General features: G+C 44.4%; 1 protein-coding gene across 1 annotated transcript in view; it reads left to right on the top strand.

The window, feature by feature from the left end:
• The window catches only part of T265_08005 (hypothetical protein), a gene marked incomplete at both ends in the record, with an annotated part of 47,811 nt that extends 25,691 nt beyond the window's left edge, over positions 1-22,120 (top strand). Inside the window, 11 exons of the mRNA XM_009173686.1 lie at positions 1,939-2,089; positions 3,750-4,245; positions 4,880-4,900; positions 6,370-6,656; positions 8,079-8,678; positions 11,228-11,508; positions 14,550-14,702; positions 16,868-17,000; positions 20,750-21,068; positions 21,241-21,513; positions 21,615-22,120. Of these exons, the coding sequence (XP_009171950.1) occupies positions 1,939-2,089; positions 3,750-4,245; positions 4,880-4,900; positions 6,370-6,656; positions 8,079-8,678; positions 11,228-11,508; positions 14,550-14,702; positions 16,868-17,000; positions 20,750-21,068; positions 21,241-21,513; positions 21,615-21,958 (3,058 nt within the window). The remainder of the gene's footprint in view (positions 1-1,938; positions 2,090-3,749; positions 4,246-4,879; positions 4,901-6,369; positions 6,657-8,078; positions 8,679-11,227; positions 11,509-14,549; positions 14,703-16,867; positions 17,001-20,749; positions 21,069-21,240; positions 21,514-21,614) is intronic.
• Between the last annotated feature and the right edge of the window lie 299 nt (positions 22,121-22,419).

Below are 22,419 nucleotides of genomic sequence, written 5' to 3' on the forward strand. Positions count from 1 at the left end.
TTAATGCTACATCCGTTTTGTGAAGCTCGTTTGAAGACAAGCTATTCATTCTCTTTGGCCCATACTCAGAAAGCGTTCTCGCGACAGATTTCTTTGGGTGCTTCTCCTCTCTGTTCACGATCATCTTCAACATGAGATTAATTGTCTGGCCTTGGCGCTTTGTTTTTTTTTGCTTCTCTATTCGGAGGACCTGAATGGAGAACAATGATCTTTCTCAATAAATCTATGGACGTTCGCTATCGGTGGAGGTCATGTAAACTACGCGAAAGTGTTCCATCGACCGTTCTAGGCTGTATCGATGATTAGAAGTTTGTATACTGTCAAATTCACAGGTTCTTTCCTAACCCCCGGTTTAGTGTGAGTGGCACTGGTAGCCCGGAACAGCTTTGGAGGATTCGAGGAAGCAGCCACTCCTTGAGGATGTGTCCTGACCATCAGGTTTCACAGCGTCTCCGTAAACAAATTGCTGGTAGATTTGTCAAAGATAGACATCTTGATTGGTACCCACTGTTCGGCCTTATTGAACAGCGAGTGTCTAATAACTCACGGAAGCGTGTGGAATCCCAAAAGATTCTCACTCTTCGCGTCAGCCCGTAACTAGCTAAATCGTTGCGACGTGACGCATCGACATCCTATACTGAATGTTATTCGTCTGAACAGGCTAGCAACTGATTGTCTTATCAGACAGAGCCTGTTGTCGATGTGGAACCACTAACAACGCAGCCTCGATTGTATCGCTTAGAGCTGTTCCATCGTTTGTGTAGCCTGACGCTGATTTTTCGGACTCCTCCAGATAGGCGGCGGTTGAAGGTTTTCGCTGAATTCAGCCATGAAACGTAAGTGGATTCCTGAATTCGAGTTTCTTGCAGACAGCACGTCAGTTCGTGAGTTCCGATAAGGGCTAATTATTGATCAAGAGTGTCATTGAATCTCCTTGCTTCGAGTGCAGTGCGTGGACACAGAAAAGCGGTAGAAGACCGAGTTATTCAGGCCTATACCAATGAGCTGATGGTTGATGAGATATTTCTGTGTAGGTCTTCTGGCAAAAGCTATCGAAACTCATTGTAAACGGGTGATCGCGGTAGAAAATGGAAATCTTCCAAAGCAAGCTGATTATTCGGGATTCAGGGCAATACGAACTTCAGATTATATTGAGTTGTTCATTAATTCCGCGGTTTACTGGTCGAAATTTACATGTAATGGGCTTCCACTTCGACTGGAGGGTTCGAATGTTGGCTCACTTCAACGTCAACGTCTCACGACGTTTTTAAAGCTGGTGTTTGTTGAATCAAAAAGCCATTACTGGGTGTGCGCAGAACGACAAAGCTGAGAAGAAAACAAGGACCAATGAAGAACCTCTTCATCTTCGAAAATGCACTAACAGGGAGAGACTAGCAACATATATTGATCTCTCAGAAGCTCCTGCGCTTCTGACCCAGCTCATTCAAGACCCATTCATATCGAACAAGATTCACACCGAACTGACAAATTTTCGAGCACCAGGAAGTGAGCCGGATAAACCCAAGCGGAAGGGTTCCAGATTTCAACCTGGACCAGAGATACTAACAAAACATGTGATGGGTTCGGCAACTGCAGCCGACATCAGTGCAGTGGTGGCGCCTGTGGGATACATAAGGTCGTCCAGTTGTGCGTAAGCTTGTTATTATGGTAAAATATCCCGGCAGCTATGCAGACCAGAAATATGGACGGTGGATGTTAACTATCGATCTTAGTGAATATCTACTCGATCCTGCCCTGTCACTTTTCTCAACTTTGTTTCTAGTAACATTTCACTTGACCCGGTGCATGTGAGTGTATCGGTGCACAAGTTTCACTTCACAGATTGCTGCTTTGCCGCTATTACCGCTACCGAGTTTCATGGAGCCTACAACTTGTTGCGTATTACCTAATACTTTCTCCCTTACCATTATTCTTTAGATACGCATTTGAGCGAATCGATGGCAGGGTGAAGGGCCCACTTCGACAAATAATTGTGGATCGATTTAACGCCCGGAACTGTGAAACATTCATATTTCTTCTTTCAACGCGTGCTGGTGGCGAGGGGATCAACCTGGCTTCGGCAGACACTGTACGTTTCTGCACTGTTCGGTTTGGCTGGGTGCTGTTTAACTGGTGCTTATTTTTCCTACGGCTTGATATATTCTAACCTTCGTTCCCGATAGCTTTTAGTTCTCGTGTCACTTGGCTGATGTGTTTTTTCGTCCAAGTGGTCGATGCATTTTGTCTCTGTCGGTCCAAGTAGTGGTTGCTTAGCAATCCTTGGATCAGTCGAAATCGGAGCTCTCTAATGAGCTTGAGCTTAGTAAGTGAGGCACTACGTGGAGCCAATAGGCAGTTTTCTCGTAGAACTGCCTCTGGAACAGTCACTGTTCATTCATCAGAAAAGTGATCATTGTGCAGCATGACACTCTGATCCACGTGAGAATCGAACTTTAGCTCTAGATAGCCACGTTCAAACTTTCAGCCTGCCACGTCGTCATCCATCCGTTACTGTTGTTGACGATCACGTCACGTGAGCTCACGCGCAATCTGCTCTTTTGTTCTCAAACCTTCAAAATCACCCTGGTCAGTGTAGACTGCGCTCGGAGCTTAGGCCTTAAATCCAGTGATTTGGAGAGCCGTCTCGTCAGTGGTTATACAGAATCGGATAGACATGTTCACTGGCAGAAGACTCATTGAGACGCATATTCGACTTTGACTCATCAAAGCCTCTTGAATTCACAGTAATGGTCACTGTGGGACGGTAGCATTACTTGTCCCTGCGCGGAACGCGAATCGACCCCAATTGATTCTTGCAACTCCGTAATTCCGCTTCTTTTGGATGCAGATAATTACAATGAATTATTGTGACTGAAAATGAATGATCGACAGGCTATAACCAAAAGGAACCATATCACGAGAGTACGTAGTCCGTGTGATTGACGTTAGCTGGCGGAAATGCAAAGTATTCAGAATCCTTGTAACACAACTCTAAACGAGTGCCTTTAGCAATGTTGGCCCGAAATTTCACAGCTTCGTTATGCAAACGCACACACATGCGTGTGTTGGTATAAACCAGTCAGTTGAAGAGATGCTTCTCGTAGATTGTGCTGAGGGCTAATGGGGTTCGCGATAAAGTCACAAAGAACGTTCGCCACCTAGCGGTGTAGAATGTTTGATTTGACTTACCATTTTTCAGTACGTGTTGGCAAGAACTGAAAAAAACTTCTCAAGCACCACTCATGTGGGTCAGACTAGTGCCTTTTTGTGGCCTTCGAGGGACCTGTTACGAACGATTTTCAATTTCCCGAGGATAGCTGCATCGTTTTATAACGTTTATGAGCATATGTACATCAGTTGCTTGTAGAATTGGTATGCACATCCACATCACTCATTTGAGTTCTTTTTCCGTACTGGCGCGATTATTCTGATTATTCCACATCAAAGCACATACTAAACAGAAGATTCCCGTCAGGATAGTGATGTATGGGTTAAAGTACGTGTAGTGTTCTGATTTCATTCGGAAACTTCGTTCTTGACTCCGAGTGCGCAATATTTGAGGCTCCATATGTTCTGTCGGGTCGCTCCCACTTTATTCGACAGGTCCAGTTTTCACCAGAGGTTTGCTTCTCCAACGTCTCGAAACCATACGAAGTTACCTCCGTAGTCCTTTGTCACACCGTAAAAGTCCGTCTTTGTCATGAACATTCTGATGACATCATTCTTATTTTCCTGCATTCATTCGACAGGTTATCCTGTACGATTCAGATTGGAACCCCCAGTGTGACCTTCAAGCACTGTCTAGAGCTCATCGCATTGGTCAGTCCCGTCACGTCGTTGTATATCGTTTCGTCACGCGTCACAGTATGGAAGAACGTCTAAATTTTGTGGCACGTCGAAAATTGGCGCTTACGAATCTAGTAGTTAACCAACAACAGCAACGAATCCAGCAAAAGGCTCTGAAAGCTCAAACCGATATGCCTATCGAGACTGCTGAGGGTCCTACTGCTCCAGCCGAACAAGAACCCCCAGAGGCGTCATCCAAGGATCAGGAGTCTGTTAAGGCCCTGCCCGAATCGTCCTCTGCTTCCTCGTCAGCGCCAGGTCAGCTACGAGAAGGTGCCGTTTCGAATCGTTTGAGCCGCGCTGAAATGGATGACATGCTTCGTTGTGGAATTGAGGCTTTGTTTGCAGTGGATGACATGTTGGATGAGAACGACTTGAAAAAAGCCGCTCGGAGTTTAAGTAAGTTGTCGTTCTTATGTATTTTCATTATTCTGTGAGCAACCCACTTGTCTGAGTTGCGAAGTGCCATTTTGATATTCTTAGTGATTCGGAAACTTCGTCGAACCATATTGAACACTGTCAGGTACAGTTCGTTGGAAATTGTGATCTATGCTCGTCGCGTATAGCCGGTCCTGCCCGCTGGTCATGTCTCGTAGCTGAGTATCCCTTTCCAGACTGGCTCGTTACATCAAACTGTACTAATCAACTTTGTGCATGAAAATGCTTTGAACCGTTGGAAGGCCTTTCAGTCGGCTTAAATCGCAGGAAACATATGCGGATAGCACGTGGAATGAAACTATATGAAGGGCTTCTGCATTCACAGTTGATGATTCGTAATTGTCACATCAGACGAGGAGAAACTGAACAGTTGGCCTCAGTATGCATCTGAATGATTGACCAGTTACCCACGATACCGTGGTTGACTCATGTGTGACCAGTATGTCGCCTGCTGTTTACCGTGGTGGTCATAGTATGTCACTTCTAACTCTCACAGCATAGATGGTATCTGCACTAAATGTTATTACCGCCATTTATGTCAATAGTGTAAGCTGCATGTATTTCCCTGACCTCATATCCTGCTCTTCCTTTGCAGGTGACAGTGCCGAAAACTCAGGTATGTCGTTTAGTTCTTATTGCGTGAACTCTCGATTACATGTTCATTTTGAGAGCTGTCATTTTTTAATGTCAGCGCTATGGCCGTTCGGGGTGAAACAGAAACAAATGATCAATGAACTGGATGGACCTACCGTCGGCCTGACACACACTATCTTTATCCTAACACTAGTAATAATAATAACAATAATTGTAATAATAATTTTCAGCTCCACTTTATCCGTATCACTCGCATATTTTTCACTGGATGTCTTGAAGTGCACTGTTCACAATGCACACCTGTCCTTCCTTTGCTTGAGCATTGATCTTTGTTTCCAATACGGTTGCCAGAACCGCCATCCAAGGAACCAATTCATTTCCTCTTGTTTATGACTTAAGTATTTAACTTTTCACCGAAAAGCATAAGCGCTTTAGTTCCGTCGGGAATGAAAAAAACCCGGCGCACTTGTATTCGGTTGTGTTGCTGAAAGACCCGAGGATCACTTGAAAAAACCAATCACGGCTCACGGTCTCATGCCTAACTCAACACATTGATATTGTGCTCATTCTCTTCCGACGTCAGACACCTTGCTCGATTGTATACCTCTATCCTGTGCGAACCAACGGACGCGAGCGTGATTAATGAGAATTTTGCCTACCGCATGCATTGATTCACTGCACTTGTGACAGACAGGCGCCTCGTAAAGTACGGTTTTGCAATGATTAGACATTTTCCATTGGCCTCCGCATCAAAGGATATACAAGAGGATACCTTTTACCAAAAGTTGATTTTCTTGTTCCTGTCCACTTGCTCAGTCAGAAACTGAACTTCTCATCCAAGCTTGTTATTTGTCTAAATTGCTTCCTACCCCTCTATTACCATATGTGTCCTTCTCGGAAGCTTTTTCGCTGAATTAGGGCTGCATCGTATTCAACGACCCATTATTTCCCCCTACAGTTCGTTTTTTGTGTAAACACTCTTAGAAGGAGGGAATCTATTGGTATAGTTCAGCTGTAACATCCTTCTGGTGCGTAGCTACCATGCCACTCGAAGGAAGCACGAGGGCTGGGATACTGTCAAGTTGCCCAAGTCTAGACAGGAAAGTCGAGAGGCAGAGGTCGAGTTCGAACCACGGACCTTCTGGTCAGTAGATTCGGGCTCTAACCAGTTGAGCCATCTCACCCCCAATTATTGATATAGACAGAACGTCTGTTACTGTGCCAGGACACCAGTGAGTTCAGAACTTCCTTTCGGTGTACCTACGTTGTGTACGTTGTATCTAAGCGCAACTGTGTCAGTCGAACGCGTCTATGAGTAGATGGCTATTGGAGTGGTGGGATTCCGTATAAAATTCTCCCCAAACTCCACTTCATGTGGAATGGTCGTGCACCATTTTCGACAGATGCTCATTGCAGGTCCTTGTTACCAGTGTGGAAACTGGCTTCTGTTTACACTTTCGGATTCCATGCATGCATTCATTCTGGCTTTAGCTGATTCGGAGAGGATAGTCTACAATGCGGATGCTCTGGCTCGGCTATTGGACCGTGCTAAACTGGAAGCTGAGGCCAATGAGGAGGAAGCCAGATCGACTGCCGATGAATATTTGCACGCTTTTCGTGTTGCTCATTTCGACGTTACATCAGTTGTCACTCCAGAGGAGAAAACGGTCCCCACTGAATCCCAGACAACCGTTACTCCGCCACTCGAACCCCCAGCTGAAAATGAGGTAAACGCAGTTATGGACGCCACACCACAAGAGGAAGGCACTTCTACCCAGGTTAGTTGCCTTGCTTGACTAATCTTCTTGTTTGTTCCTCCAAACTCGTAGGTACCACGTTGGTGTTTGTTATCGTATTGCTCTGTCGGAACAACTTGACAGCTGTTAGACCACATCCCGAAACCCCACCGACCATCTCAAACACTCCGTGTTCAGTCACACGAGATCTTCCTGATTTTTAAGGATAAACGTGTAACGAGTGAACAGGCATAGCGTTTATGCCCAAAGAGAACAGTTGGTAAAGATGTTGGAAGGGTCGTTACAACGAAATTGATACCAATACAAATTCTGAAAATCCCACGGCTACCCATAACTAATCCAAATGTGTCCAACCTCAGACGTCCTTGGCGCCACCTGTCTGAGAAGTTCCGACAAGTGGGACAATCAAGACACTTACTGAATCGTTTTTCGTGACTCCGGACAAATCAGTCGCATCGCTAACCGTTCGCCTTCTCAGACGAAATTATCCACTTTCTTCCAGCGTGAGCCAGTGAACTATTACTGACGTGTTCATCTCATTCCAATTTTTTCGGGTTAAATCCCGGTACGGCAAGAATGTGCCCTCCTACATTTTGGTGTTGACTAACCATAACAATCGTACTAGACCAGGAGGACCACTGCCTCAACTTAGTATGATTAAGTTATGTATGAATTAATGGTAACGGTATGGAAAGTTGGAAGTTCGAACATGAAGTGACCCAGAAGTGGTGTGTGATCTCGCGCTGAGTGCATCTTAGCAGCGTTTTCATGAAACGAACCATGGAAGTGGTACTACAAGTCACTTTTTAAAGCCTAGTTCGATCGGACGCACCCGGTCTTATAACTCAGTGTGCTCTTAGTTATTCCAGTTTTGTGCTCCAGAGTGTTCTGTTGTAGATTCCGGTGAAACTTCGAGTCACGTGTGCACACTCAACAGGGTCCTGCGCTCAATCTTCCTTGCATGAGCTGCAATTCCTTCGATTCGTGCATAGTATGTTCATATGTGTTATGGCCAGCCTAAGCAGATGTATTTATTTTCTGTGTGCCATCATTTCTGTTTGCCCACAGTCGTTTATTCAATCGACAATTCAGGTGGTCTTGGTGAATCAATAGCATTTCATGTGACCATCTCGCCAAGTGGTCTTTTCTACTAGTTCGATGACTGCATAGGCACACCAAAAACGTAGACGAAGCGGTAAAACCTGCCATCTGTGTGATCTTACGGCTCGTTGATTCCAAACCCATTTTACTGATGGAAACTGGTAAACACAAGCACGTGTGTTTTCGCGCTCTGTGGCTCTCAGACACTAGAGACCCTTAAACTCTAAGTGCGTGAACCTTTCCAAGGTGTCGTCAACCCGAGTCAGCCTCCATTTTGTGCATTAAATTCGTTCGTTTGATTTCATCGTGGTTCGTCTTCTAACGATATGTGTATTTTTAAAGGCTCTAGGTTATGCTGCATTTTGGGATCGCCTGCTACGTGAGCGGCACAATCGTCTTTGCAAAGCAGAGGCCGAAGGTGCCCCATCAGAATTGTCGCGGCGTGTTAGCAAGGCGTCATGGAGGTTAAAACAACACTGTCGTGCGCCTGAATCAGAGGAGGATAGCCCCCAGATGCTTGATCAAGAGGATATCGGATCTTCAACCGACGCAAACCTTGATCGTGGACGAGGTTTACGTCGTTCCAAAGGCGCGAGTCGTGATCGGTCAGATGATAATGATCTTGTGGAAGAAATTCCTGCACACGACAAAATACGCCGTCGATACGAGCGTTTTCGTCAAGCTGTTGGTGTTGATTCTAGCAAGCCTGGAGGCCAACAAACGACCAGTGCCTCGAGACGCCGACGCAGAAAGCAAGCCCGACGAACTGCCAATCCCAATAGGGTTCGTCGACCGCGGCCTACGCCTGACCCCGAAGAAATCGCTCCTGATCTCGAAGCATCCGAGGATGATGGTGGGAACAGTGATAATGATCCTTCCTACATACCCTCCGGTGAGGAATCGGATGATGTAGTTTCCGATGCAGAACTCCTCAATAGATGGGTGAGTTTCTATGTCTAAATGGAATCTGCATCTTTGGACTCATTGTTAACTGACTGGTTTGATTTCGCATTCCCCTCAGCCCAACTAAAGTACTTTTGGGTTGATCAACTTTATGGAAATTGATGCGATGCGACTGCACTATATCTATTTCTATGCAGCACCGGACGGATGAACTCACTCATATACAATGCATAAGACGTTACTCAGTTCCCTTAATTGTAAGCGTCCTTTTTTTCGGGGAACTTCGACGCCCGATCACTGTTATTTGGACAGTTAACGTCATTCCACTTGGTTCTTAAGTAAGTGCGGTGAATCCTTCACTTACCCAACTCACCACTCTTCGGTTATCTCCTGTTGAAGCTACTGTTTTCCGTTGCCAAACAGCGATATCGTGGTTTCGCAATCCATATTCTTTTTTGGAAGATTGCCGTAATGTCTTACATCGTCAGGCAACCTTTTGATTCATCTATGCAAAATTGGCGGAAAACTACACTGTTGTGTGAACACAAGTGCTTCATTTCAGTCCTAGATTGATCCCTCATCGCTTTCTTCTTACCTGGCGATCTGTGTTACTTAGTAGGTGGTCAGTGTTTAACTTTTCGAATACACAACGCAGTTTTTGCCATGGTAGTTTAATGTACGAAACGATGTTGAGGTTGGTTCTTAACTAATGACACCCAATTTTCATCACATATTACTTGAGTTAGTTGTTTATTAATTTTGCGGTCATTTTTTATTCTCTCGGCACAAATCTTAAAAAAAATGTAGCGAGCTGAATGGGCACAAAATACCAGAGCTACTTCATTCAGTCAACCAATAAGTGTTCCTGGTGTGCGCTTAGTAGGCTCCGTACTCAAATTCAACTAGTTTCTGGAACTAATTAGAACTCATTAGTTGGTTGTGTTCTTTATGTGAGCGATACCACAATTCATCTGAGTCGACTGAACGATCGCACATAAATCCTTGTTATCGGTAATGCGTAGAGAAATTGTCTACTGGAATACGCGGCGTAGGCATTGACATTAAACGTGCTTGACCCAAAATTTTGGTGAACCATTTCCACGTCAGTCTTTCCAAATGGGATACCAAAAAACAGTACTTAGCATGAACTGCAAAGGATGCTGTGCGTAAGTTTCTGAGGGTCACAAATAAATTGGAATAAACTATTTTTAATCCAGAAACATCTGAGAGCTCACAGGAAGCACAAAGTCATATCCCATCATATCTCCAATGCCGGGCGGTGATGTTTAATGATAATAAAAGTGTGATCTGGACAGTAAATATGACTGGGGTTTTACGCCATGTTATGCAAAAAACGAGAGCCGAATCGTAATAGATCATGTTCTATACCGTAGAGCTCCGTTTATGTGGTAGGCGAACAAAATGTGCAGAAAACCACGTCCGATTCATATATATGACTGTGTAACCATCATTTCCTTCCGTCTTCCTCAGAGGATCGAGCAAAAAAGTAGTATTTCAAGATAGACCCGCACAGCTTGACCCACTAGACTAATGTTTCCATGCTGGATATCTGATTGCCATGCATACGGATGTAGGTATAAACTCACTGTGACATATGAGGGACATAACAACAAGGCTTCTAACAAGCTGGTGTGCCGAAGAAGAGAATCAGGTGATGTGGAAGAATTCAAGGGCGAATTGGCGGGATATTTTAATGATGAGTGTGCGAAACATTATCTTCTGGTCCCAGGATGTACTGCCTTTTGCATTTAGTTCGGGCTGGTCCCGATAGCGTTTTTCACTCCTTTAGCACCCAACATGATCACGGTACACACAAAAAACTGAACAAGTGATTAATTTACGGGGCGGCTACTTTGAGGGCCATGTATAGAGGATGTGATTTTTCTGAGTTGTTGAACTTCTGTGTAGGAATTCAAGGAAAATAAGTGACCTCAACGTTGCTCCACGATCCATAATGATGTTTGCTGGACAGCGTTGAGGAGACAGTGAAATTCTCAGAATGTTCTTCCTCGTATCGCATTCTCAAACGATACTCATCAGTTATCCATTATCAGCATTGTGCCTGCCGCGAGTTCTGAGTGACCTTGAACCTGAAACATTGGACCGTGACTAACTAAATAGTGGTGTGAATTAATTTTCCTTATCCATAACAAACCACCTTGGTGGTTTCAATGTTGTCGAATTTCTTCTCGACAGATCAATCATCGGATTACTCTCCTGAGAATATCACTGATCATATCTGTGTGGTTTGGAGATTTTGTGCGACTCTCCACAATTTCATCGCTTTGAGTCAAAACGAGGTGCACAACGCAGGTGCTTCATCCCTGTTGAGACCATCAACTAGGCAGAGCTAAGTTCCGAACCGGGGAGCGCCTTCTCAAGTGTGAATTAGAACTATGGAGGCTTATCGCGACTTTTCTGTTCTCGTTTCCGAATGGCTCGGTGTCAGTTGGATCAAGCCAGTCGTGTGACCTCAGCATTCTTTGCACTAATACTTAGTCTTGACTTATGAAAACCACCAATAAATTCTTACCCCAGGCAGTCCGGTCTGTACTTTTTATCTACAGCGAAAGCGGGAAAAGTTGAATGTCGTGGCCGATGATGACGAAGAGGTATTATATCTATCGGATTCTGATGAACGAGTCGCTAATTTGGAGCCGGTTGCATTTGGAAACATACTCAGCGACATGTGGGCAACCGCATCTTGGCATCCGGATCCAGCTGTGTGTGCCGTCTGGCGGGAGGCGGTCAACAAACTAGACTCCAAAATTAATTTCGAAAATGGTCATATGTTTATTTACGGATTCGGTCCTGAGAATAGGACCTCTTTTGCTAACGCTGTCATGCGGTAAGTTGTTTCAAAGTCGCTTAGATCTGTCGCTTTAATTCAAGTTTTTGAAGCCAACTGTTTGTCGACCAGAACATACTGATGACTGTTTTCGCCAACTTCCGTGGTTTTTGACATCCTATTAAGCGCTTGGTTTTAGAAATCGGGCTATTTGTGTGCTCAACTCTAACCATCAAGCGACACATTAGTTCTAGTTCTATTATTTTGAATAATCACTCATGTGCACACTAAAGTGATGTCATGTGGCTATATATCGAACATCTTCGGTACTTTGAGTATCAGTGCAACTGAATTCTAAGATAGTCTTCGCGTTGAATATCGTAAATAAGATATTTATTCAAGGCTAACTAGAGCGCACTTTACCGGCGAATGAGCGCGTAAGTGAGGATAATGAAAATAAAAATAAAACACGATTTAGTTTTCTTGTCAGATAAGAGGTTGATTAAAATTGTTGGTTATACCCAGCTGGTGTACTTCGATTGGGACGAAGAGCGTTGTCGGCTCCCGATAAGTCTCGGAGGTTTTTCCCCTATTACACGGGAGAAACGTTCATTCTTTTCCTTTGAGAGGTACTGGGTTACTTGGTATTAACCCAGTTTTCGTTCGGAAGCCATCAGGGACTGCGGCTTTTCTGTAGTGCCCCGTTACTTTTCACGACCGACCGGCAATATAATGTTAATCCAAAGCTACCATGTCCGATGGTCGGATTTCAGCAGACTGCACCAAGTGGACATAAACTATCAATCGATTGAAAAAAGGCTAGTGATTAAATGGGAATGTACGTCGCCCAACGCTGATATTGCTATCGATAAATTTGCAGACATCAGTTCTTATGTGTTTGTCTGCACTGAAAACCAACTCCTCTGAAATTAAATACTCATTTCAGATTCAAAGTACTGTTCATGAAATGCTCAGGTGATATGGAATGTGATTCCTAAATGCCGGATCCTCGTTCCGGTTGCGGTGGTAGCTTAAAAGCGGAAGTGTTCTTCGGTGCAATTCAATTGCGTTCGCATTTTACGCTATCTTCACTTACATGTGATTGTGTAACTCCACGTGTGACAGATCTGCTATATAAGGGTGAAATCAGCTTGGTCACTGGCTGTTTGATGAGCCTCAAAACAGCTCAACTTTAGCTGGCTTCCAAGTGGTTTTCCTGATCCGTATAAGTGGTATCACACCACTGAAACATCTCCTTACACTGCAATCCACCTAACTATCCTTACATGGTTACTCCATATTGCAAAGTAATTTCGTTGAATTCCCGTGGGTGGCACCAGCTCCATGTGGCCCCTCCTCGTTGTGTGGCAAGATTTTTTTGCCTCCTATGAGATAAGTTAGAATTCTCCTTGTCCCTTCCTTGCCAGTTTGTACTTCTCTAACTACTGTCATAGTTTTGTTTGTTGTAACACCTGCAGAGTAAGTATTCATGAATTAGTTTACTTAACACCAAGAGTCTCTTGTGATGGATAATAGCCCAAGAAATATGCTGTGCACATGCCACTGAAGAATGGCGATTGACTGTCAGATGTAGTCTAGGTTCTACAGAACTATTCATGATCAAGTCGCTCCAAATTAGCCTCGGACAGACAACTGACCTGTCAAGAACTTAAAGACTCTTTTGGGGTGCGGCCCATTGTGTTTGCTGTCTTTGTGGTACCTGCTCAGGTGTGATACTCTCCCAAGACAGACTCTTTCCTTCGGAAGAGACATGTTTGTGAAAAGGAGTCGTTCTTTCTGTTGCCGTTCCCTGTATCGGGACTCTCCAGGGCCTTATAAAGAACCATTCTGGTTCCAGAACTGACTGGTTTACCTTTCAATCGGAACTAGCGTCATTGTCGGTGCTCCTTAGTTTAGTTTCAGAGAGTGAGCTTCAGCAAGACTAGCGTTATACTGTTCCACAGATAATTTGACCTCACAGATCGCTGGTCCTTAAGCTTGAAATTAACCCGAAGTTTTCTAAGTTAAGGTGGCTAGTGCGCGAATTTACTGAGCGGGGGGTCCGTGGTTCGAACCCAACCTCTGCCTCTCGATTTCCGCTTTCTAGACTTGGGCAACCTGGCAGAATCCAAGCCCTCGTGCTTCCTTCGGGTGGCATGTCATTCAGGCACCGAGAGTGTGCTACAGCTGAATGTTTTTTTTAAATTTTTCCAAGTTCGAAATATTTGCGATTTCTGTCTTGTACTCCTACAATTCACATTAGGCTACTGCACATTGGACCGCTATCTTTTATGGGCTTGTTATGGCCTGCTGGCATGGAAATTACTCGTTTGTGGTGATTGCTTTGCAGATCCGTCATGCTTATGTGAAATGATATATGTACAGTGTTTCACTCCGGTGAGAGTGAGAAGTTTCAGTACATTCTAATAAAACATGTGGAGTATACTCAGAGACAAGCGGAATTTTCACCAGACGTAGACACGTCGGAGATTGTGCCTATTAGTCGCTCCTCCGAAAAGGAAACACTCCATCTAAGTGGCATTTTGGTATTCCACGCGGCTGGGATGGGATGGAGCGGGTTGCTGTTTCAATAGAGCCACAAATTCATCAGCAAGGCTTTTACCAGCTTGAATTGCAGGCTCTTGTGCGACCAGACTTCATAGCCCCTCCTGTCAACCGGGCCCAAATGCATATTGCATCAGCGCCTTAAAAAGGCACTGTTTTTTTTTTCTGGCTGTCAGGATTTCAGTTTAAACCAGACAAACTTCTCAGTTGATTTGCCGTCCGTAGTTTCTGCTGACCACATACTACTCACGAACGGTTTGCTACCTACTAGCATCACACACCCTCTCCTGGTCCCATTTTTATGGCAGCATAGGACGGTTTCCATGAAGTATCAGTCAATACCTTGATAATGGTAGGACAAACTCGTACATGCCGGTAGCAAAGTACACGGCAGAACCTAATTTGATAAATCCCAAGAACATGTTTCCTTCAGATGCTTCTCCATGTTATTAGTTATTTTGCTCCTGTTTTTCCATCCCTCTTGCACGGTGATTAGTTTTTTTTCTTCTCTCGAATTCTCTCCTTTTCCTTTGCAGATACGGTCTTCCTCCACCAGGTATAATTCCCCCACAGGACTGGCTTCCCCCCAGTCTTTTTCACGTTGGCCAACAACGCCTGTATGCCTATACCGCTCTATTCATGTATCATTTGTACGCAGACCCAAACGCTCTAGATGATACCGTGGATCAGTGAGTACAACTTTCATTTAAGGTTGTTTTTAGTCAAGGTTCTATTCTTAGATTGTACTCACCTCTGCATGTGGCCTCAAACAAATAAGCGGATGTTCAAATGTATTGGTGGATACTCGGCGATAAGACACTTATCGCCTTATTAAGTCCTCTGATGGACAAATGAATCACCCAGTGACTAACTATATTGACCACTTTTGATGACAATGGACTTTCCTAACAATGACTGGCTTACGAATACGTAAGAAGTCCCCAAGTTTGTTTCATGTAGTCGATGACCCTTTTGCACCCTAAATCTTTCTCGTTTCGGTGATTTGTTAAAACGGAGTCACCATTTGTAGTCTATATTGTAATACCATGTTTCCAAGGCAAACTACTCACCTCAACCCTTCACACAAGGTTTTGTTCTCATTTGTCGCAAATTTGGGATGAGATACTTTCATTCACGTTTTATTAATGTTCGGTTGGGGCGAGATGGACCAAGTGGTTAGAGCGCGAATTTACTGACCGGAAGGTCCGTGGTTCGAACCCGACCTCTGCCTCTCGAATTCTCCTGTCTAGACTTTGGCAACCTGACAGTATCCCAGCCCTTGTGCCTCATTCGTGTGGCATGGCAGCTAGGCACCGAAAGGGTGCTACAGCTGAACGATTAGTGTTCGGTAACCGAGTTTTTATCTTCCTACACTGAGTTATTTAGACGAGTGTTAGCTACCTACCAGGCCACCGTTTTCTGTAAGATACAAACTTGTTTTGTGAAATCTCTCATCAAATAAAACCTTTCTGAACGGATCACTATGCTTCACTTCGTTCTTTGTTTTGTTCCCATCTATAAAAGCAGATCGCAGTTTGAGGTACAAATTTTCTTATGTCGAGACCTAGCAAATAACTTTTTATTCGGGGATTTTTTCACAGGCAATATCCCCTTTGAACATAAATACTGTATTTGGGTTCGTCAAACAAACTGACTACTCGTGGACAGTTATGTTCGTCCCATCGTATGACCTACATTTGAACCACAAGATGCAATCATTCAAAGACAGTTGCTCTGTAGCCGATTCTTCGGTCCTATAGCTATCGCCTTCAGCACGTCTCCATTGCATTCAGCTGCTCAGCTTGATTTCCTTTCACCAACATTGTTCTTCATTGGGTCAATGCGCTCCACCCTCCTCACTAATTGGCTGTTCTTTCATGACTACCCTCTTGTCAATAGGACCGAATTGTAGTGTGGCACCAACGTGCTTGACTTGCATCCCAAACTTTTGACTTTCGAATTCCATCATGGCTGTGGATGTGCGATACCGCTGGTCTCCAATGAGTGCTTAGCCAAATCCTACCTTCATTCGGTGTGGACTAACTCATCTGTGTCCGAACTCTGGCCGGAATGACAACTGATTTCTCGACCGATATTTTAATTAACTGTCACTGGTGCTGGTTCTATCACAATGTCTATGCCCTCATCTAATGGCATCTTCTATCCTGGCGCGAAGCAACCATTACCCAACAAGGAGAATTGACTGTCATAATTCATCTGTGATTAGCTGTCGCCACACCTGTTAATACTAAACGTTTTGTCATGCCACGTTCATCCCAACATGACGGGTCAGTGGCAAACACTCCACAAACACGCTCAAGCAGATTGCTGGAAGTGCGAATTTCTGAGGATGGTGATAGATTTACCTATTCTAAATATATCGGTTACATCCGTCTAAAAATGCCAAGACCTGGTAACCACTTTGTTATCGGTCCCTCAGGGTAACATTCCCATTTCATCGCCATTTTTCAATTCGAACTAATTTCCTTCCAGTTTCACCTAAAGAAACTCCAAGCTGATTGGTTTGTTAGCTCGTGGTCATTTCACCTCTTGCCAAGGGTTTTACTTGAATTCTGGGTTTTCTTGACCAAGATCTACCTCTACACTCTCTACACACTCTACACACTCTTGATGAGGACTTGATCGATAGCGGTTGCTAACAGTTTCAGCAGCTTTTGACCATAGAATATTCCCTGGTGGTATGGCGAAGTTCTTATACTTTAGAACGATGTAGTATCCTGATGTCACAAACGATAACTTAACCACCTTCCAAGCCGCTGCGTCGGCGAACCGATTAATTTTCCCCGTAACCGCCTGTGACCTAAAGTTGCCATGCTTCTATCCTAATCTGTAGCTGGAGCGATGGGATCCCGAAGGAAAATCTGTGCGCCTCCGCAGTGCTATCACGGATAGCAATGATGGCCCTAATACGGAACAAAGTCTTGCAATTCGAAGACATCAATGGCGTTCACAGCCGAACCTTTGAAGTACGCATCATCCGTCTGTTTTACTTTTTCTACTCGGTTTATCGAATTGCACTAAGTACTTTCTGCTCAGCCTTTGTTGTCGAGTTTGTATCTTCGTATTATGTTGTTACAAACTAGTCTCCAAGTCCCCCAAACGCTGGTTCTTTTTCGCTTTACGCCGTTTACCCCTAAGCTAAATGTTCCAAATATTCCGTTGCACACCGATCGATCGCGCGACGTTGGTAGTATGGCGTATCCATATTTCCGATTCTCGTAGAATGCTTATGGAGCCAGAGTCTACAAATGAATTTTGACAACAGGTTGCCACTTTTCCATAGGTCATACCGGCACTGTAGTAAGCCTAAGAATATGATGCAGTAAATTGTTAACACATCTTCCGTTCGTCTTGTTAGCTGTGTATTAGTGTGAACGACATAAGGGGTTTGAGTAACCATCTGTGCAAACATTTAATGGGAATCAGACATTCGACCGTCCGGCAAGCTACTTTTCACATAAGTTATCCGACTAATTTGCTTTAAGAACACGTACTTAACAGGGTGCACTGTTACAACAAACCAATACCTGTTGCGGTTTTTGTCATGTCGCTGATTTGTTCGCTGATCTGGGCTATTTGTATGTGAGCGTTTCATCACCAGTCAAAGTGATGTCATCAATTCGTCGTTGTGCGATCCATTAAGACATTGCATCACTGGTTGTCTACTTTATCCGTTGTACACGAAATGACACACTCCGTGTTCTAAGAATTTTCCTCCTTTGTATTTTTCCATCCTTTTCGAAAGTTTTTGTCGGCTGTAGGAGTCACGTTGTGCGTGTAAAATGCCCTAAATAGACTGTAGCTATGCGATCGGCATGTCTCATTCCTCTCGCTCATAAGCCACTCTACTATTGGAGGGTCCGCACGCTCAGAGACAATGCGGAATTTCGTATGATATTCCTGTGCTTCGTAGTTTTTTTGCAACAGAATTGTCAAGCGCAGCGAACAATTCGAACAGAATGATGTTCATGTTTGATTGCAACTCCGCTCTGCCTAAATCGCTTCATTCCAACAACCTGGAGACGTAGCATGCAAGTATTTTCACATCCATAAGGTTTCACCCCAACTTAATGTCCAGTGGAGTCAGTCAAAATAAGTCTGAATACGCCAGCCGTGATTATACGTTTTGCTACTTATTTTCGGAATGTTACTTATGAGGAGGGACAGACATTTTTTTTTCTTGTTCATGGGTATTCCTGGCTATCAGTTTTGCCATTGCTTCTAACCTCTTTAAGACTTATTATGATCATGTGGCCATCAGAAAAACACCGTGAGAAGGCTAACAAATCATACTGATTTTGGTAATCCTACACAACAATATGTTTACGTATCCCTTTCTGGTTTATAAACTTCTACACGTGTGGTAGGTATATACATCGTCGGTCATTGCTTCTAACCTCTTTAAGACTTATTATGATCATGTGGCCATCAGAAAAACACCGTGAGAAGGCTAACAAATCATACTGATTTTGGTAATCCTACACAACAATATGTTTACGTATCCCTTTCTGGTTTATAAACTTCTACACGTGTGGTAGGTATATACAATCGTCGGTCAATTTTGATAATCTTCTCAGGTTTACAATCTCTATTCTCCGAGCCCCAATGGCTACTGGGCATCCTAATATCACCATACAGTAAAAACTGGTCGCTGATTTTGGCCTTAAATTTATCATTCACATCCGTATTTCCTTCGGAAGGCTTAGCAACAGGTGGATGACTGTAATGCTCCACTGTCCTACTGTGCATCCAATCATGTGAGGGGACTCTTGCCAAGCGGACACCGTCCGTTTTGGAGCGTTGTACGAAATTCCTTATCCAGAGTGAACACTGTGGTGGGTGAATGCATGAACTGAGGTTCATGTTTCCTCATCCGTAAGAATGTCTCCAACCAATGCGGCATTTCGCAGTGGACGCACCGAGTTTTTGGTTCATTTCGGCCTACAACCTTTGTATCATATGCTCGGACGAACGTGTACGCCGCCTCTGTATAATGCAACCAATGTTTCGTTTTTTTGAGTTTGTTAACTGCACACTGTCCCGAAGCTGAACCTGGATTACCCCGAGCAAAGTCGATCCAACTTTCTAAGTAGTTTCTTCCTGTTCTGTGCGCATAAACTGATGGTTCTCGACTTTTTTGTGCCGCAACTCTGTCGTTACTCAATGGTCGATTCCTCTCGATTATATTTATGATACTTATCTTCTGTACCAATGAGAACTCAGAACGTTAACTCATCTAGGTTGTCCAGGTCCGCAAGCAGCCATCCGGATATGGGTCTGGTTAGCACTTGCCATCCCATCGAACTGCAATCCCTGCTCTCCAGCTGCATTGAACAGCTTAGTCGGTGCGATTTATATTCGCTGGTAATGTACCATACTTTGATTATGACCGCTCAGTCGGAATCCAACCGACTCGGAGTTGCAGCCGGTGCGACTTGTTTGAGGGAGTCTCCGATGTGTGCCGCGAAACAGCTGAATGAACTCAATTGTTCAATTATGACTGTTAGCATACAGCGTAATGAGTATGTGGATATTTGCACAAGCGTATTTATTCCACACACTTTCGGTGTTAAGGTCCTACATTGTTTTTGACGTAAACGGCTCCTGGTCCCGCTTGCAGCTTTGCCTTGTGACTTAGTCGTAAATCTTGCCGCTCGATTAGTATCATTATCATTGTTGGTTTACGCATACTGGTGGATTACAGGCCTTGGACTAATTTTTGGTCATATACCCTGGCTATCCTCCTCACTGGATACATCTGCCTTGACAGCGAAACCTAAATCAATATGCTCTTTAAAATCACGGTCTTAATCGGTCAGTTGAATACAGGTTGCTGCTTGCTTGCGCTATTCATGGACGAATGTCGGTGTGAAACGTGAGCTCGACGTTCATTTCGAACATTGCACGGACATATCATCCGATGGATTAGATTTACATGCCATTGAGGGTCTCGCGCACGTTGCGAACGCATTTGAACTATCCCATCTGGGGTCCATCTGACAGCAGCGCGCAGCTTTCACACGTGTCAGCCACATAGAATCCTCCCACTTGATGGCACTACGCAGCTGGTTTCATTTATAGGTTGGTTGGAAACCAACCGTAACCCGAGTCTGAATGATAGATCATGCGATGGACGTTCCCACCCACAGAACAGTGATCTCACCTTAAATGTGGCTACAAGAGTATTTCAGTAGGACTTCAGTAAAGTATCTGACCCAATATCGCTTCAACTCCTCCTACGAACGTTGCCATCAACTTACATGTGCATACCAGTGTAAACCGCCTGTAGACATTTTTTCTGGCTTTTTTCGGCTTTCCCATTACCTATGTAACAGATATTGGACTGCGCTAGCAACAGTCGTTGAGTCCATATCACAACGTGCGTACCAATGAGTCATCCGTAGCAATCATCGCTAGGATTGAGGTTTGTGCTATTCCGCCTGTTTCCCATGTGACCGCATATGTAAATCCAGGTTTGTCGCGCCTGCTTTCGTATTGAGAACAAAAACCATAGTGAAATCATATCGCGCGAAGACGAATCAATACGCACACATATATGAGATGAACATAGGCATTTTCGTGAACATTCAAGAGCCGCTCGATAAAATACCGTAACATTGAGTGGTTGCATAGGGCCACATAAATAGGATGCACTCGGATCGTTCTACTTTGAGAACATTTCTGCTTGCATTTGGCCATCATACCTCTTTTTCAGGCTGTAAGTACCCGGTTCAAGTTCAGCATTCACGAAGGGGGCCTGACGCTGTTGCGTCCAACTTGGCACGAAGAGTGGCAACGGATCAATGCAATGGTAGATACTGTGTCACTCGGTAACAAACGGGAGAGAGCCATGTTCCATCTGCAACACACGTGGCATTCTAGGCATGATTATTGGCTTCTGGCGGCTATTCATGTTCATGGCTATTTGCGATGGTCTGACATCCTCAATGATCCCAGATTTCATCTACTCAACACTGGATTAGATGGTATTCTAGAAGACAGTGAGAAGAAAACTGGATCAGAAGAGAAAAACGGTAAGTTTCTTATCACATTTGTTGTTGTTTCTGACTTCCGGCTTTGTCCCGTTGGGTCTATCAGACTCATGTTTGGTAGTACGTCACCCTGGCCCACTTCATCTAAGCATACTTATTGACCCATTGTTTATCTAGTTTCTGCTTATATTTTTGTGCAACCTTGTTCTCTCAGCGGAATCGTCCAACCAACACACCAATAACCTGGCCGAGGCTCAAGCGTTTCTGGTCTCACGCCTCAGAATGCTGGAACAGGCGTTAGTCGTGGAACAAGCCTTGTTTGAAGTTGCACGTGCTGCACTGACAGGCAGTACGGACGGGAAACCGTCCCCTTTGACCCGGGTCCAGAATCTGGCTGTCTGCCTATCGAACAAATTAGCTTCGGCTGGACCTCGCAAACGGATAGCGCTTCCTCGTGATGCGCATGCACGAGAGGCGACACGGGCAGGTACGTGTTGAATAATATGCCTGCATACCACTTATTGATCAATTGTCTAATAGATGATCCAGTGGCGAGCGAAGTCATTGCTTTTATTTCATCTTTTGTAGCTGTTCAGAATCTTCAAGACATACTTGAAGACCTTTTTGCTGATCTTCCTGGCCTACCAGCGTCGGTTATCTGTGCTGAGCCAGAAACCTCCCTGCCCGTCACTCAATCTTCCCCCACTTCTGTACCAAATGACAGTCATATTCTATCCCCAACAAGCAACAACGGAGCTCCAACTTCCATTGGACCCGTCTCACAACCTTCAGGAACTATTCAGTGTGATCCAACACCAGATCAACCGGCAGACACACCTGTTATGAAAATTTCATCGCCCATTCCCATGAAACTCTCTCCACCAAGTTCAGTGGATCGCGGTGTAATTGAGATCTCGGATGAAGAAACCTGAAGATTCTTGGCAGAAATTTAACGAGCCAAATTCATATTTGTACTGTATTCTTCTCTGTACATGCTGCATGATAAATTTTCTGCGAATCTACAACCACTTGTTTTCACCGTCGCACCACTGCTTTGCATGTTTGTTGCTCGCGTTGGTACCGAGTGATCGGGGCGCGACAATTCAGCGAACGAATTTTTTTTTTACAGAGAAAGGGGCATCATTACAATATCAAGCGAGGCTGTACTTTGGTGAGTGCACTTTTCTGGGACGGGTTCACTTGCTGCTGGATTCGTCTCGATCCGCCCGGTTCGTGTTTCGCGGTCCACCTTCACATTAGGATAACAACAAAATCGACCTCTCTGATACGACTGACTGCTTGGGTCTATAGTCATTTTACCTACTGTGTTTTGGGTTTAATGTTGCTATGGGACTCCTGCTCCCGGTCAGCTGGTATCCCTGGATTCCTCCCA

This window comes from Opisthorchis viverrini (assembly GCF_000715545.1).
Source record: "Opisthorchis viverrini unplaced genomic scaffold opera_v5_193, whole genome shotgun sequence".
NCBI classification, from domain to species: domain Eukaryota; kingdom Metazoa; phylum Platyhelminthes; class Trematoda; order Opisthorchiida; family Opisthorchiidae; genus Opisthorchis; species Opisthorchis viverrini.